Genomic DNA, 16,640 nt, shown 5'->3' with positions numbered 1-16,640 from the left:
CTGAGGTGGGCCTTGGAATAGGCTTCTCGGTCACCTGCCAGGCTCCGTGTTTCAGAGTAAGTGCAGTTGCTCCTAGAAAGCAAATCTCCTTGCTGTCTTACTCACGGGAGTCCACGTGGAATGCTGTAGCATTGATGATTTTGATGTGTGTTGTAGGTCACAAAGTGCTGTGATTGGACCGCGTCTGGCCTCTATAGCTCAGGTTCTGCCTCGAGGATCATGGTTCTGCAGCGGGTTTCTGTTGACGTTGCTGCTGAGGCTCCCGGGACGACTCCTGTCACCAGGAGAGAGAATGTTACGCTAAAGGAGCGTAAATGAGCTCCTCTGTAGTAAAAAGGCATGTCCTTATGCTCTTCTCGTTCTGCATCTTTTAAATTCGTGGCGCTTTATTTAGATGTCTTTATGATGCCAGAGGGTGTGACTCGTGGAGCCGTGGAACCTGCCTGGCCAGGTGGGAATCATGCTCACGCCAGCACCTGGGCTCTGCACCCAGGATTGGCCTTTGGCTCTTTGTCCTCGTTGGCATAAGGGCCATCCTCTCTGTGGCAGCACAGGGCCTCCCTGGGAATTGAGTGCATGCGGGGCCCACTTGCCCCTATCAATGGCCTGCAACCCACTCTTATTATAGAGAGAGCAGAAATGATCGTTCTTGTGCGTAGATCTGTGGTCAGTTAATGGCTGGTAGGTGGGAGGACAGATCGATGGTAGAGAAATGAGTGAGAGCTGATGGCAGATAGTCGATTCCCAGCAGTATAATTGCTGGATCAAAAGATGTATGTGATTCATGCCTAGAAATTCATGTTTTCTAACCATCGTCAAAGGGTGATCTGTCCCTTCCAGTAGAACGGGAAGGTGCCAGGGCTTGGCTGTTCTCCTGGTCCCAGTACGGAGTGATCCGGGACGGGCGTCCTGTACCGCTGGCCCCGGTGTCAGAGGCAGCCTCCTGGGCAATCCATCACTTGGATTGGCTATTTCTGTAGCTTCAAGGAACTCCAGCAGACGTCTGGTGGTGAAGGAACAGCCCTGAAGAGAGAGGGCATTTGCTTTCCTCCCCGCCCCGAGCCTCAGGCCTTGACAGTCAGAGGGTGGCGTAAGGCGACGCGGCCACGTTCAGGCACTTCCTTTCTTCGGTGTTGGATCTCCCGAACCCGTGTTTCGTGGAAACTTTGGTTTTCCTGATTGAGCGGGGTTACGGCCGACTGTGGTGTTCAGGGTGTTGTGTCCGTTCCCACAGCGCCGTGGTCGGAAGGAAGCAAAATAAAAGGCCCTGCTTCGTCCGAAGGACACGAAGGTACGCAGGCTGGAGGTCGTCCGTCGTCCTCAGCTACAGATTTTTGCTTGGGTTGTCGGATTTTTAGTTCTACAAAAAGCAACCCCGGAGGCTAAGTGGTGCCAGCGAATGTCCTGCTTTCTAAGAGGATTTGTTACTAAGTCTTGACAATAATCATTATTTTTGTGATTCTGTAATCTCACCCTACTGGTATATAAACCTACTTTCTCCAGGATAAGGCATTCCAGGGGGTATACGCTATCTGAGCATCAGTCGTTGGCTCCCCCGTGGCCCCGGCCGGATACCAGTCAGCCCTTCCCCCGGGTCCTGTGTCCTTTCCTGGCTGGCCGTGTCTCTGCCCTCCTGCCCCACCAGCCTCCTGGCCGGGCTGCAGCGGAGGGGACAGCTCTACTGGCCGGGCAGGCGGTGGCCTACAGGGCTGCGTGCGGGCTGCCTGAGGCCCTGACCTTGCTGATGCGGTGCTGCTGCTGCTGCGGGGTCACCTCTGGCCTCAGAGAGGCAGCTGGTGGCTCCCCTGTCCCAGATTACAGTAACAGCTGCCCTGCTTACCCGTAGGCTCAGGCAAGACTTTTTCCGAAACCAGATGACAATAAAAAATACACTCTGACATGACCTGAGGAGTACGGTTCTCCTAATAAGGACAACACGTTGGCCTAAAGGTAGACGCGGAACCTTGAAGAGGTTCAGATTGTTTTGGGGAGCCCCTCTTGGTGGGCGGCCTGACCTGCTCATACAAGACAGAGAGGTGGTCATTGGGGAAGTGCCAGGTCACCTCCCTGAACTCTCAAATCATGTGGCCATGCAGCGGAGAGCACGGGCATGGACATGGGCCTGTGGTGGTCTGCTCCGTGGGCCTCTGCAGAAGCACACTTGCCTGGGGCCCGTCCACACGGGCCCGCCTAACAGGGCTCTGCCTCCGTGCGCGGGATATTCTGCTCAACCCCAGCGGTGATCGAACCAGCCACTGCTGCCTGTTTCGGATCTGAAACATCCTGCGTCTCAAATATCCCTCAAGACAGAGGCCGAATGGAGTAGGGATAGTCCTGTGAAGATAATCACGCACGGCCTGTCTTGTCATCTCCACAACCATGTGCGCCGTGGGCGGTGGGCGGCGATGGGATAAGACGCCAGCCACACGGTGAGTGAGAGGACGGGGTGCCCATCTTTATTCTCACACAGTATTTGTTATAATTTTATTTTAGAATAAGTTCAGACCTCCAGAGAACTCGTAGTAATAATACAAAGGACCCTCATAGGTTGTTTCCCCCAATTCCCTAATTGGCAACCTTTTGCCACATTTTAAATATTTATTTGAGAGAGAGAGTGAGCAGGAGAGAGTGAGCTTGAGCCAGGGCGAGGGGCAGAGGGAGAGGGAGCATCCCCAGCAGACTCCCCACGAGGCACAGATCCCAACACGGGGCTCCGTCCCATGACCCTAGATCATGACCTCAGCCGAAACCACGATTTGATGCTGAACCAACTGAGCCACCCAGACGTCCTGCTGCGCTGTTTTCCCTGCACGTGTATATACACATATACACGCACGTAGGTCTGGTGGGGCGAGGGCATCGGCCCCCCCATGCAGTCGAAAATCCGAGTATAACCCACGTCCCTCGAAACCTCCCTACCACTAGCCTGCCTTTGGCAGAAGCCACAGGAATGATAGACGAACGCATATTCTACGCTGTATTCTTGCCCTAAAGTAAAGGGGAGAAGATGGGACTGAGAAAATCATAAGGAACAGAAACACATTTGCTGTGTTGGATTCATGTTAAGAAAATGTCACGTGTCAGTGAACCCGGGGAGTCTCAGCCGTGTAGTTCAGGGCTCAGCAGTGTGAGCGTTTGGATACCCGCACACCACGGTTGAGCCTAATGTGTAGACATCAGGTCCTTTCTTTCCTCCTGTAAAGGCCTCAGTGTCTGTTTCCTAAAAACAGGGAGTGAGCGCAGCACAGTCTTTAACGTCAGCCAAGCGCACGCGTCCCGTTTCCGGTCGTCCTTCTGATGTTCTCCGTGGCTGCCTTCCTTTACGCTCCGCAGCCAGGACAGGGCCCCCCCGGGGCGCGCCTCGGCGCCTTGCCTTTCCCACGGCCTCCGAGTCCTCTGTCACAGTGACTGAAGGACCCGTTGGTGCGCGGGGGGCTCCCGAGGGACCCCATCAGGTTGTCTGTGTGTGAAGACCACAGGAGGAGGGGATGTGTCCTTCCCTGCGCTTTCCCTCAGGAAGCTCACGATGTGGGCTCGTCCCATCATTCCTGGGGTTTGTCCTTATTCCTCGGGGAAGCTGTTGTCCTCTGGGTTTCTCCCTGGTAGTCACTGTTCTTCCCTTTGTAACGAGGAAGCCACTTTTCAAGGAAGAGAATTCGAGACCATGTGAATTTGCTTTTCTCCGTCAGGCTTCCCTTCGCGGGTTTTATTGTGTATTGATGATTCTTGTCTGGATTTTCTATGATTCTGCATCTATCAGGTGCCTTTCTGCTGTTGGGAAGAACATTTCCCTTCTCTCCCACTTATTTGCGTGTGTGTGCTGGTCAGCGAGGACACGTTATTCTTTTATGCGATGGTCATTCCTACCAGTGATCATCTACACGCTCACACTACCCCCTCGGGCCGGTGCCTGGTTCCTAGTACACGTCCCCATCACTGTACTCTCTTCCTGGGACAAGAGTCCCGTACTCTGCAACCATATGGATATTCAGGGCTGGATAATCCTTTGTGAGGGCCTGTCCTGGGCCTCGTGGGACGTTTGGTGGCATCTCTGGCCTCTGCACACCACACGCCAACAGCACTAGCACGTACACACCTGCCGTGATCACCAGAACGTCTCAGATGTTGCCAGAGGTCCCTTGGGTGGCAAAGCCCCCGTCCCAGTCCCCGCTGGGAAGCGCCAAGGAAGTGAAGGAGTATCGCTTACTTTATTGAATGTCACTGTCTACCAGAGAGACGCTAGTTCAATTCTTCAACTAGGTGAGGCAGAGAAAGCCTCATAATCTTTATTTCTTCCAGCAACACAAAGATAAAGGAATGTTGAAGCTCTTGTCTATGAAGAGTGTAGAACCCACACGGTAGACAGAAGAGTGAGGCGAACCCTCCCACGTGCCCCCAGCCTGCTCCAGCCACACCCCGTTGGCTCCCCCTGACCTCCCATTTTGCCCAGAATCTCACGTAAAAACACCACTTATTTTTAAATATTTTACAATATTTCTGGTTCTGTAAAAGATTGAGAGATTGAGAGTGGTTTTGTTCTTTTGTTCCAGAACCTCATCGCTCCTAAATCCTTAATAATTAAACGTGAAAAAAAATGTGTTATTCAAATCAGAAGCATATTTACACTGCGTGTGTGCGTGGTCCCAGTTCTGTTATTGGTGCTGCTCCGGGAGGGGCTCGACTCAAGGAGTTTGCTCCCACGGAGGCTCCGGTCTGCGGGGAGGGGGCTGGGCCTGGCCACACCGCAGGCTCCAGCTCAGTATTCACACTGCATGGGTTCCTGCCCGCTGACAGCCGGTCACCAGGCCTCCTAGAGGTCACCCCTGCTGCCCCCTCCCCACGTCACGATGGACGTCATGATGGACAGGTGGACCTGATTGTTGGGGGGGGGGGGGGCTTCTCTTTCCAGACACGATGGCTGCCCTCTTCCCCGTGAGCTTCAGCTTCTTTGAATGCAAACAGCCTCCTAATTACTGGGATCTCAACCATTTAAACCTCAAAGTCTTTGGAATAGAAGTTCTGGACGGGCTCTTTCTGTGCAAAGGCTTTTTTTTCTGGGTTGGTGCAGCAGGGGCATCTTGTAGGCACACGGTGGCCCTGACAGAGAAGGCAAGTCAGACGTGCACGTGTGGAATGCTCATTTACCCGGTGTGAGCCCCGCGTGAGGGAGTTTCATGCACCCCCCCGGGGTGCCCAGCGTAAGCCTGTGTGACCGTCCCTCTGCTGTGACAGTGAGGGTGTTGATAGTCGGGGGAAGGGGGGCACATGCAGCAGCAGGGGGAGTCTGAATCCAGGCCTGGCCGGTTCTAAAGTCCATGCCTTCACCGCGGACACAGAAATCCTCTGCACAATCGGTGCTTCCAGACCGTGCGGGGAGTGAGCGCTGGGGGACCCTGGGGCGTCCAGGCAGTGGGGGCTGCGCAGAGAGCATGCCTGATGACCGTTCCTAAGTGACGGGGCCGAGCGGCCTTGCACCTAGTCCCGTTACGTTCCTTAATAAATCTGGTCTTGGGGAACGGCATCCTACCAAACGCTCGGCCAGACATCTCCAGTGTTGGAAACGTTTCTGTTACTGGAGATGTATTTTAATAAAGCCTGACGTCCGGGCGCCTGGGTGGCTAAGTCAGCTAAGCGTCCGACTCTTGGTTTCGGCTCAGGTCATGCTCTCAGGTCACAAGATCGAGCCCCGCGTTGGGCTGTGCACGCAGCACAGAGTCTGCTCGGGAGTCTCTGTCCCTCTGCCCCTCCCCGCTGCTCGTTCACATTCTCTCTCTCTCTCAAATAAATAAATCTTAAAAAAAAAAAAAGCTTGACACCTAGCGATCTATTCTGAGAAAATAGACACAGACATTAAGACTCATGTAGAAAGACGCCCAGCAGCGCTGTTGGTGAGTGTGAAAGACTCGAAACCGCCCGCACGGACAGCCGTCAGGACAGCGCCGGGTCCCACACGGCCACGTGGACAAACGTCGCAGACACGGAAACATCAAAGAGGTGTAGTGCCCGGGAGATATTTATGGTGTAACCTGAAGCTACACAAGCCTGATTGCAAAACCGTACGTCCTGTGATCCTAACCATGTCAGTGCGTCTATTTATAAGTACGTGTGCGGGAGAGCACTAGGAGGGCCACACTCTAGAATTTTAACTAACTGAAGAAAAAAGGTCAGAGTTTTCCCCGTGTCCCTTATTATTTTCAAGTGTTACCATGCCGACTTATTTTCATAGTGAAGAACTGACTACATCTGGGTGTGTGTGTGCCGTGTCCCACATACACACACACTCCCGCCCTCGCACGTCCCGGGGGCCGCCGGCGTTGTCCTTAGGCACAAGAAAGAGAGCGTCCCCCCGCCCAGGCGACTCCATCAATAGAGCCGTCCTCCTTCTGAGATCCAAGTGAGGCGCCCGCCGGGCTCCTGTGAATGGTCCTTGCTGCTCCTGCAGTGCTGGGGACAGGCGGCCAGGGCACCGTCACCGCTGCGGGCCCTGCGGGGACTTGCAGTCCCTCTGCGCTTCCACTTGCCCCAGTCCCCGATTCCTGGTCCTGGAGCCCAGAGGGGAGCCTTGCAGTCAGGGAGGCCTAGAGCCTCGGAGGGAAGGTCTAAGAGTCCAACGTTGCCGCAGCGTCGGGGAGGCCGTGCCCTCCCGCGGGGGTCCTCGCCCGATTTGTCCTGTGCAGGGAGAAAGCCACGGGCGGTGGAGTGGTGCAGGGACTCGTCCCTGAGCGGAGGAGCAGGTGCGGGCAGGTGCGCAGGCCGGCGCCAGAGCGATGCCCGAGCCGGGGGGAGAGGCAAGCCCGGGTTCCCATGGCAACAGCATCAGGGGCCCTAGATGGCCAGGGACCCGGTGGGAGCCCCGGGGTGTTGCCCGGCAGCCTGGTTGGCGCCGCCACCGCGTGACCCCTTTGCCGTCTTCCACCCGCCAGGGGAGGACTGCATCTTTTCCAAACTACCTTTTATTTCCGTCTTCTCTACAATGATTGCACCTGATCAGCGCTGCCTCTGGCAAAGTCAGACGTCCATGGTTCCGTTCGAGGAAAAAAAAAAAGTAGAGATGAGCAAATCAAAATCAATTATTCTTCCAAATGGGTCTGGTCTGAAACGGGCGTAAAGGCGGCCACCCTGTGCCCTGGATCTTGCCACGGCCTGCCGAGCTGCTGACGCCATTCAAGGCCGGGGTCTGCCGGGGGACCCCGAAATCCGTGGTTGATTTTCAAGAACTAGTCGGGTCATTTTTAGAGTCGTAACTGCTTTAGAAAGGCAAAGGGAAAGGAAAGGCAGGGACCGGAAATATGTTTCTCATGGAAACTTGAAAGTCAGCAGATAGTGATGCAGATTTCTTTGAAAGTAAGCTGGACCCTAACGGAACAGGGTTATTCCGTACGTTCTTACTGCCTCGAAGAGAGCCGCACAACTGCATGGAGCCCTTTGGGCTTTCGTGTTTTATATCTCAAAACAGAAGCATTAATTTAGAACAGAACTGGGGAAAAATTGTTAGATTTACATCATTTTTCACTGAAATTCATCTAGCCTAATGTTGGTTCTGCCCCAGTTTGAACTAAATTTGTTTATTTATTTTTAAAGATTCTACTTATTTATTCATGAGGCACAGAGACAGAGGGGCAGAGACACAGGCAGAGGGAGAAGCAAGCTCCATGCAGGGAGCCCGACGCGGGACTCGATCCCAGGACCCGGGGTCACGCCCTGAGCTGAAGGCAGGCGCTCAACCCCTGAGCCCCCCAGGCGTCCCCCAAATGAAATTTAATTTCCTCTAGACTTACTGCAGCCACCTGTAGGGGGTTTCAGGGCCCACCAGAATCGAAAGCATTTTCGTGTAGCTCCTAAGAAGCCACAGATCCCTCCTGGGGGGGAAGACTCCCCAGGGCTGGGAAACAGCTGCCGGCAAAGAAGCAAAGCAGAGCAGGTAGGTGCCCTGGGTTCAGGTCTGGGCTCCGGCAGTTTCTCCGTGCTCGACGCTGGGCAAGCCTCTGCATTACTGAGACCTGCACCCCTCATCTGCTTGGGGGGCAGGGACGCCTGCCCCGGGGGATGTTAATGTTGGGCCCCAGCGTGGCTGCTGCGGTTTTCAGAGACGGAGCCCCCCACCTGCCCAGGCACAGGGCGTCCCCGTGGCCGTCCACGTGCCGGGACTGTCCCACTATCCTCCTCGTGGCCCCCGCCAGGTCAAGGGACCATCAGCACATCCCAGTGTTTACAAGAAACTTCACAAGTTTCTGAAAACCTCAGCTTACGTCCTCACTTTGCAAAACGCATTGCAAGTGGACGTGGAGCCCTCTGAGCTCAGAAGCCGGTTGATCAAAGGTCGAGCAGGAAGACGAAGCAGTGCTGGGTGCTCCTAGCTCTGAGCCCTCCCCTCCCTATCCCCGCACCCCCCGGAGTTTGGGGCCCTCTCAGCTCCACTGGGTGCAGGCACCCTCGGGGGCTGGCCTTCACGGACATCCTACCCCGTAGACGGCTCTGGGGGCAAGAAGCTGAAAGTGCCCCGTTTTCTGTCTTCCCAGGGTGGTCTGGGCTGCGGTGATGGCCTCCTGAGCTCAGTAGGACGTCCTGAGCCTGTAAGGCAGCCAGGGCAGCGTGCCCCGCGACGTTGACAGCAGGGAGGTGACCCCGCGGCCTCCCTGTGGGGGACCCAGGCCCAGAGCTGGGCTCCCCAGAGTACACACTGGGGCACGGAGATGACGTCACCTCCACCCTGATCCTTCTCAGACTCCTTCCTTGTGGTTTGCTTCTCGGCCTGTGCAGGGAACATAGCAAAAGCGACAGCAGGGCTCCGGGGACGCCTGAATGTTCTGTCACCCCTTCGGGGCTTTTATCACGGGCTGCGGTGCCAGGCAGTCAGAGGCCGGGTGTCCTGACGGAGAATTCCTGCCCCGCCACCTCTGCAGAGAAGCACCTCATGCCCTTGAGGCCATGCCCGTGACGATCTCCTCTTCAATATTGCCACCGCTCTATCTTTTAACGCTTTTGCAGCAGAGAAGAGGACCCTGGGGATTCGGGGGTTGGCTTTTCCCACCGAGTCGCTCGCGGAGCATCCTACAGGTCAGGAGCCTTGCGTTTCCAGATGCGCCAGCCCGTGTCGGAGTCCAGGTGGCCCCTTCCTTGCCTGCAGCCTTTGGGTGGAGCCCGCCTCACTCCTGGCTCCGTGTCCCGTGCAGGTGCGGGGGCCGAGACCTTTCCAGGGGGAGCTCCCCTGAGCCTGAGCCAGGCCTGCCCTGGGAAGTCAGCGCTACTCACAGACGGGAGACTGAGGCACGGGGCTGCTGTGCCACGTTCCCACCACTATGCTGCTACTTAGCGATGAAGCCAGACTGCAGCCCGGTTTGGCTCTAGACCGCCCCCCCCGCACCCCCCTTGCTAAGGGAGGTCATAATAGTCTTTGACACCCTCAGAGCAAACACTGTGCTTTCTGAGTGACTCCCTGAGCAGTGCTCGCAGGACAGAAAGTGGTGTCAGCCAGCATCTAACCTGCCGAGGTCACAGAGCCAGGAGGGGGCTGACCTCGGGCTGGCACTGCGGGGCTGTGCTCCGAGCGCTCCCCCATCCTGGCATGACCCAGATCCGTATGTTCCCTGGACAGGCTGTACCCCGGGAAAGCACGGGCCCACGGGAGGAATCTCGTCCTGGCTGAACCGTGAGCCGGGGATGCAGACAAGCTTCTGCGTCGCGCCCCGTGCCAGGTGCTGGCACATCCATCCATCCATCCATCCATCCATCCATCCATCGAGGGAGGCTCTGCCTGCCACCCAGCAGCCCTTGACCCAGGCTGAGAGCGAAAATCCTTACTTCTAGAATGAGCCCCGGCACCGCCCAGGTGGTGACTAGAGAGGCACCTGTCCCGGTACAGGATGTTCCCTCAGCCGCTGGCTTCGGGAGGCACAGCGGCAGGCGGCCAACTGTTACAGGACGTTTCTCCTTGTGCCTTAGGATTCGCTGAACGCGCCCTCCTGGGTGGCTCCGCAAGCATGCCCGGCCCCAGGCTCTGGCGTGAAGTGGCTCCCTTGCTTCCCTGTCCTGGGGTCGGTTCCACCTGTGGCCAGCGGCTCGGCCGTGCTTGGGAGGTGCCGGGCCATGTCGGGCCGCAGCGTGGAATTCGAGGTCCTGTGCCCGGAGCCCTGTCTCCGTGTCCACCCCCTGCCCCAGGCCCGCCAGCCCGGCCTGCTCTGGGAATCCGAAGGCCGTGGACTTGGCCCTGTGACAAAGCACATCTTAGCTTGTAATACTGAGACTATATATAGACATCTGGGGGGGGGGGGGGTGGCCGTGGAACAGCAGGGAAGGGAAGAGCGAGCTTAAAGGAAGATACATTAGGGCCGGAAAGAGGATTCAGTCCTGGGGCCTTACCTTTAAGTCCTGGGGCTGTTCCTGATTTGGGGCAGGAAAACTGATAAACAGACTTGAACGCGATTGGAAGGTTCTAGAGAAGCCAACGTCGACCGTGGTCCCAGAGAAGCTTGCTCGGACGCCGATGAAGGAGGTGGTGCAGGAGCACGCGGCCCAGCCGGCCGCGCAGGGGCAGAGGGCAGGGGGACGGCACATTAGCATATTTATAAGCCGTTATCTGGACCCGTTTGTATTTCCTAAATCCGTTTTTCTTTCATGTCGGCGCGTTTGTTTCTTTGCAAACGTTTTGACCTGCAGACAAAAGACCTGCGTTCTTTGTTTGAACCAAGTGTCACTCCTACGGACTCCCTCCTGTCGGCTGCATTTGAATATTTCCTTTGTTCCGTGGAAGTTTCTATGGAGTGAAATGTGAACTCCCGGAAAGAGAGGAGTAGATTTCTGCAAAAATGCGTGTGATTTGGGAGCTTGGCGCTCGGTCCTGACCGGCCCCCCTGGGGATTTCTCTGGGGTGGCCTGCCCGGGAGCGGTCTGCAGCCTGGCACCGCGCCGTCCCCATCCTGCTCCTGCGTTCCCGGCCGTGACCCCAGCCGCGCCCTCTCCTGCCAGACAAAGCTCTTGGAAGAAGAGACGGAGAAGGGCAGGGAGCGTTGTCAGGCCCAGCTGGCATTCAGAGGCCACCGGAGCCCCTGCCCCGCAGTCGCCAGCGCCGGCGGGCCCCAGACGCAGGTTTCGGAGGCACTTGGCAGACGGGCCTGGATCCAGAGGACACGCGTGCTCGGCTCCGGGCCTCCCGTGTTTTCTTTCCCCGTCGCGGGAAAACGGGAGCAGGGCTCTTCCTGGCGCCCTGGCCTGAGTGTCCTGCCCCCGCCCCGCCGGCGCTGGGGAGCCCAGCCGCGGGGGCCACCGCATCAGGCCCAGGGACGGGGCTCCTCGGCCTGCCGCCGGGGCTCCCCTCACCGCCTCGGGGCTGAGCCGGAGAGGCCACGTGTCCTCAGTGGGGCAACAGCCGGGGGCCCACAACCCTCGAGGACACCGTCTCGATTTAAAATGCCATCTTGTTCCTCTGACTGCTTTTTCCGTGCCGTTGAGGTGAGGTGGTTTGTCTGTTCTTTTAAAGCATCGCATGTCCCCCAGCGGCGGCGTCCCTCTCCCTGTGGCTCTGGAGCCGGGGCACAGGGCGCTCAGGGTCCTGGGGATTTCTGCTTCACTGTCCCTTTGCCTGGGAGCGACGCGTCCATTGTGGCTTTGAGCGGTTCCAGGGAGATGAAGCCGGCGTAGGGGGACGGGGGCCAATCTGTGACTGCGTTCCCACCGCGTCCCGCCTTTTTAGTGTTTTAAATTTCAGCATATTTGTTCTGAGTTTTGTCGAGTCTTCGGAGCCTTATGACCTGAGCTGTGTGGGGTGTGGCAGGGTCCTGGCCGCTGCGCCCCGAGCCTGGGAGTGGACAACAGGTGGGGTCACCCCGAGTTAGGTTTGGGTCACCTTGTCTGGGCAGTTGCTTCCACTAGGAAACGTGCAGCCCCGAGACCACAGCAGGATCTGAAACAAATTCAGGCGCCTCCTAGGACAGGTGGCCGCGAAGCAGCCTGCACACTCCGGCTTGGCCGTGCACCCTGTCTGCCCCGAGGTGTCCTGGAGTTTCCAGAACTTCCTATTGTAGCCCTAGGTGCCCCGCAGGCTGGGGCGCTGGGGGGGCCCTCCAGCCTCCGGGCAGCGGCCAGCTGCCTGCCGCGTGCAAGGACGGTTGTACGTGTGTTGGAACGCGGCCGTGCTTGCCTTTCCTGTTGTAGCCTGATTCGGCTTTTATCCCTTGAAAACCCAGGCTAAGTGTCCCCTTCGTATGTTGCAGGATGTGAAAATCTTCAGTGAAGACGGGACGAGCAAAGTGGTGGAGATCCTAGCGGACATGACAGCCCGGGACCTGTGCCAGCTGCTGGTTTACAGAAGCCACTGTGTGGACGACAACAGCTGGACGCTGGTGGAGCACCACCCGCACCTGGGACTAGGTAGGGAGCACGCTGGGGACCCGGCATGCGGTCAGATGAAGCCGGCTGGGTCCCGGCAGTGGCTCCGGCGCTCCGGCGTGGTCTGTGCCGCCCCCACGGCACTGCATACCTGTTGCTGCTGCTGCTTCTCCTGCTCCCTCCCAACCCTCCCCCATCTGGGACTTTCAGAACCTTGCTCCTACATGCCTCAGAGGTCGTGCCTCGAGGGTGCAGAGACAGCGAGAAGGTTCTCTCTGATTTGGCTTGAGGACCACCGGCTGTGGCTGGCGCGCAGGGCTCGCAACTCAGCTGCGATCTGAGGGGGAGCCTGCAGGGCCTCGGGGGAGCACCGTCCTGGCATCACTGTGCAGAGAGCAGCTCGTCCAGGTCACGGGAGTGGGGTGTGTGGTGGCGTCCTGAAGGGCCTGCGGGAGGCCCAGGGGAACCTACGTACCCCAGAGCCTCTGGGCTAGAGTCTCAGGTGTCCCTGAGCTGCTCACAGTGTCTTCATGGAGTGCACACGCGTGTGGTGTGTACAAAGCAAGAGAATATATATTTTTAATTATATTTATTCATGAGAGACAGAGAGAGACAAAGGGAGACAAAGAGGCAGAGGGAGAAGCAGGCTCCATGCAGGGAGCCTGACGCGGGACTCGATCCCGGGACTCCAGGATCACACTCTGGGCCAAAGGCGGCGCTAAACGGCTGAGCCACCCAGGGATCCCCATAAAGCAAGAGAATATTTTAATACGGGGGCCACATACAGAACTTATGGAGGTTTTGGGTTTGCAGGCTTTCCTTTTTATTTTTATTTATTTATTTTTTTAAAATTTTTGGGGGGTTTGCGGGCTTTCTTGCTCGGGTGGCCTATTTCAGGGAAAGAAGCTTCTCAGACTTGTTTAAACTCTCAGTGAGTAGCGTACGGCGCTCGCAAAACCATAGGCACACACTTAGGAGCCAGAATTTTCTCCCAATTCGACAACCGTACCTCTTCCACGTGGTGAAGGAGACACATTGCACAGATCGCAAAGTTCTTCCCGTGGTTCTGCGCTCTTCTTGTGAACCCTTCTGGAAGATTAATAAATCAGACTTCAGCCGTGACTTGTGTAACTCACGTTGTGTTGTGTTGTTTTGAAAGATGCAATACAAAAAAAAATTTTTATTTGAAGTTTAAAAAAAAATAAGAAAAAAAAAGATGCCCTACAATCGAAGCCTGAACGATGCTGCGTAAATTGGAGTTGGCGTTGTTTTAAGTCACCGCGTTCCAGCTCCCCCCGAGCCGTCAGAGGCACACAGCGGGCCTCACAGTTTGCATCGGGAACACTTTCTCTCTTCTTTCCCATTTCTGCCCATCTCCAGGGCACTTGCACACCGACGGGAACTTTCTCCATCACCTCCAGCCGCCCTCTCCTGGTGGCTCTTCTCGCTGCCACCTGCGGCCACAGGTGGCAGCGTCGTCAGGCTGCAGCCCAGGACGCCCCCGAATGGGTCCCGCCGCGCTCCGATGGGGTCGCCAGAAGCATCTCCAGTACACAAGTAACTTGGAGATTAGACAAGAGTTGGAACCCTGCGGTGTGTTCGGACGCGTGCACGCACCACGCCAGGTGTAGGCACGTGCACATTCGTGCACATGCGGAGAATTAACCTTAAAAACACATCTGTGGACTTGGACCCAGGTATGAGCATTGTTGAAGCCCGTTCAGAAGCCTGAATGCTCTGAAGGGAACCGTAGAAGGGCCTTCTGCAGGCATCGGAATCCGTGACTGGCTTTGCCCACACGGAGAGCACGTATCAAATGGGCACAGGTACGCAAAAGCATCGGACTGAGGAATTTTGATTCGCCTGTTTTGTGTGGTGGCCCTGATTTCGAGCACACCAAGCCAGCAGGTGAACCGTCAGAAATCATCAAAACGCGAGAACCCGGGAAAGAAATACAGAGGCGCACGCGGGATTCTTAGGGACGTGCTAGTTTTTATTCCTTATTCCTCTTATTCACAGAAGGACCTGACCCACTCTAAAAGGGATAATGCTTTATTATACGATCGAGTAAATGTGACAAAAAAAAGGCAGGGAGAAAGCAAAATGATGGAGAGGGAAAAAAAAGACGAGCGAACACTCAGATCCCATCTTGGATGCTGTTTGGAAAAAAGTAGTTAGTGAAGCGGATTGCAGATGCATGAAGCGGCCGCAGAAGGCTGCCCCCGACTCCTCGCTGCGCTGGTGCCGCGTCCGCAGCGGTGACCACGCTCCCCTACGCCTGGCTCCGGACAGCACGTGCGAGGTGTGAGAGCCTCTCGCCTTCCTGCGCCCCTGTCTTCTCTGCCTGTTCTTTCGTTTGTCCTACAAGCCTTTTTTTTTGACGGTCAGACGCCTGTCCCTGGGGGAGGGGGACGTCCAGGCGCCTGTTCCAAGCTACGGTGGAGGGCGGGCTGTGGGCACGCCTGTCAGAGGAGCGCTCGGTGTGTCGGCGCCGGGTCCCCGTGAACGGGCGTGCGTGTGCTCAGCTGGTGCAGAGTTCTTTAGGGTAATGTTCAGGGTGTGCTGGGCCCTGGCACACTGGCAGGCGGGCCCCGGTCTCCGCGCAGAGCCGTCCATCCGGCCTCACGTCCGCAGTCGTTGATAGGACCCTTTGGAAGTCGCTCTGTTGGCGTGGGGATGCTCTGGGGGCCTGCACCCACCGCGTCTGTGGCTTGGGCGCGAGGCAGGCAGCGCGTCAGATCCATAAGGCTGGGACCTCAGGAATGGAGGCCCCGCGAGCCTACGTGTGGCCCTAGCATTGAGGATCCCAGGGCACCATTCCTGTCCTGGTCCTTACAGGTGAAATGTTAGGTCCTTAGCAACATTCAGCTTTTTCCACAGCCAGGGAGCGATGATGGAGAGGTCTGCACTAGCAGAAGACCACCCACGAGCGTGCGTGGCTGCAGCTCCCAGCGGCCCCGTGGGGAGGAGCGGGGCAGAGGCGCCACTGGCACTCAGCAGGCCCAGAATGTTCCACGGCTGGGTCGGTGCCTCTCAGCCTCCGCGTCAGCTCCTGGACTCACACTCGAGGTGGTCTGAGAAGGTGGGGAGGGCGCCCAGCCCGGTGCGTGGGGCCCGTAGTGAGGGCCGTCCCGGGGAGGCATACTCGGCGCCTTGGGACTCCAGCCCTAGCGAGCTGCTCCCCGTCGGTCACTGCCCCGTACGTTAGCGTGTCCCGCACGTCCTGCCTGTGGACGTGGGCGCTTTGGCCTCAGGATTCTGCGTCGCGCGCTCAGCCCTGTGATCAGAGTCCCTGGCCGAGGCCACTCGGCAGCCAAGTCCAGCGGCGGGGGGGGGGCCGCGACGGGGCCGGCGGTACCCTGCAGTCTGCCCTGAGCACATGCATGGCCACCCTCCGGACGGCGCAGGTCAGCCAGGATGCCCCTCGCGGGTGCTTAACAGCTGGCCTGCTGCTGTATCGAGGGAGCAAACAATTTTTTTTCAAAGGAATTTTGTAAAACTGCAACTGGGGCATGCAGACAGCATCCTGGTGCCCCTGTGGTGTTGAAAATGTGCCTCTGGGTAAACTGCCTCCCTGGGAGTGCACCCCCCCCCCAGGTCCTGGGTGACCGCAGGAGCCAGGACAGATGACCAGGGGAGCCTGGCAATTAGGCACGGAGCACGGCGACACGAACGCCTCCGGGGTCTGGGGAATCCTACTGTTGCATGGACTAGGCTGCAACCCTGCAGGAAGAGGCGTGAGCTCTCTCTTTGGAGAAACTTGACCATGGACGTGCCTCTGACATCTGGACGTGCAGACAGGCGTTGAAGGAAAAACCGCAGCCGTGTCCGGGGCTCGGTGCTCAGAAGAGCCTCCGAGGGCCGACCTTGCCATCTTGGTCTCCTTGTCGTTCTCCCGGACGGGCACCGGAGGGATGGCCTTTCCCCACGGAAATCCCTAATAGAAGGAAGGCTGCTTCCCAGGCATGTGCAGACGGCGCGACGGCTTGCCGTGGTCTTTCCCTGTCACTTTGTTCGCAATTCCCGAGTCCCCAGGGCCCCGAGCAGCTGTAACGTGTTGACAGCCAGCTCTGCTCCCTGCGGTGGGTGGGCCGAGCCGGGTGCGGACGCGGGCCGGGGAGGCAAGGCGGGATGCTGACGGCAGCCCGGGCGGGCGGCTCAGGTTTCTGCTAAAGACTCGCTATTGGGTCCGCGGCCCATTTTAAGGCAGGGAAGTAAAATCTGCCTTTTGAGTTGAGTGATCCGTAACTATTTTGCTCGTGGCGTGGGGTGGTGGCGTAGATGCTGGATGCAGCGTCAAAAATCTGAAAGACACG

The 16,640-nt window shown here is 57.5% G+C and overlaps 1 protein-coding gene across 4 annotated transcripts in view; it reads left to right on the top strand.

Moving 5' to 3' along the window:
• The window catches only part of GRB10 (growth factor receptor bound protein 10), a 146,603-nt gene that overhangs the window by 108,067 nt on the left and 21,896 nt on the right, over positions 1–16,640 (top strand). For 3 of the 4 annotated variants that reach the window (XM_041722548.1, XM_041722546.1, XM_041722547.1), the window contains one exon: positions 12,210–12,366. In XM_041722548.1, coding sequence (XP_041578482.1) covers positions 12,210–12,366 — 157 coding nt within the window. Of the gene's footprint in view, positions 1–10,829; positions 11,449–12,209; positions 12,367–16,640 lie in introns of those variants that run through there. The other variant, XM_041722549.1, reaches the window with a different exon arrangement.

Source organism: Vulpes lagopus, chromosome 11, assembly GCF_018345385.1.
Source record: "Vulpes lagopus strain Blue_001 chromosome 11, ASM1834538v1, whole genome shotgun sequence".
Lineage (NCBI taxonomy): Eukaryota > Metazoa > Chordata > Mammalia > Carnivora > Canidae > Vulpes > Vulpes lagopus.
The sequence above is the reverse complement of the archived record's forward strand: the minus strand, read 5'-3'. Positions and strand labels throughout refer to the sequence as shown.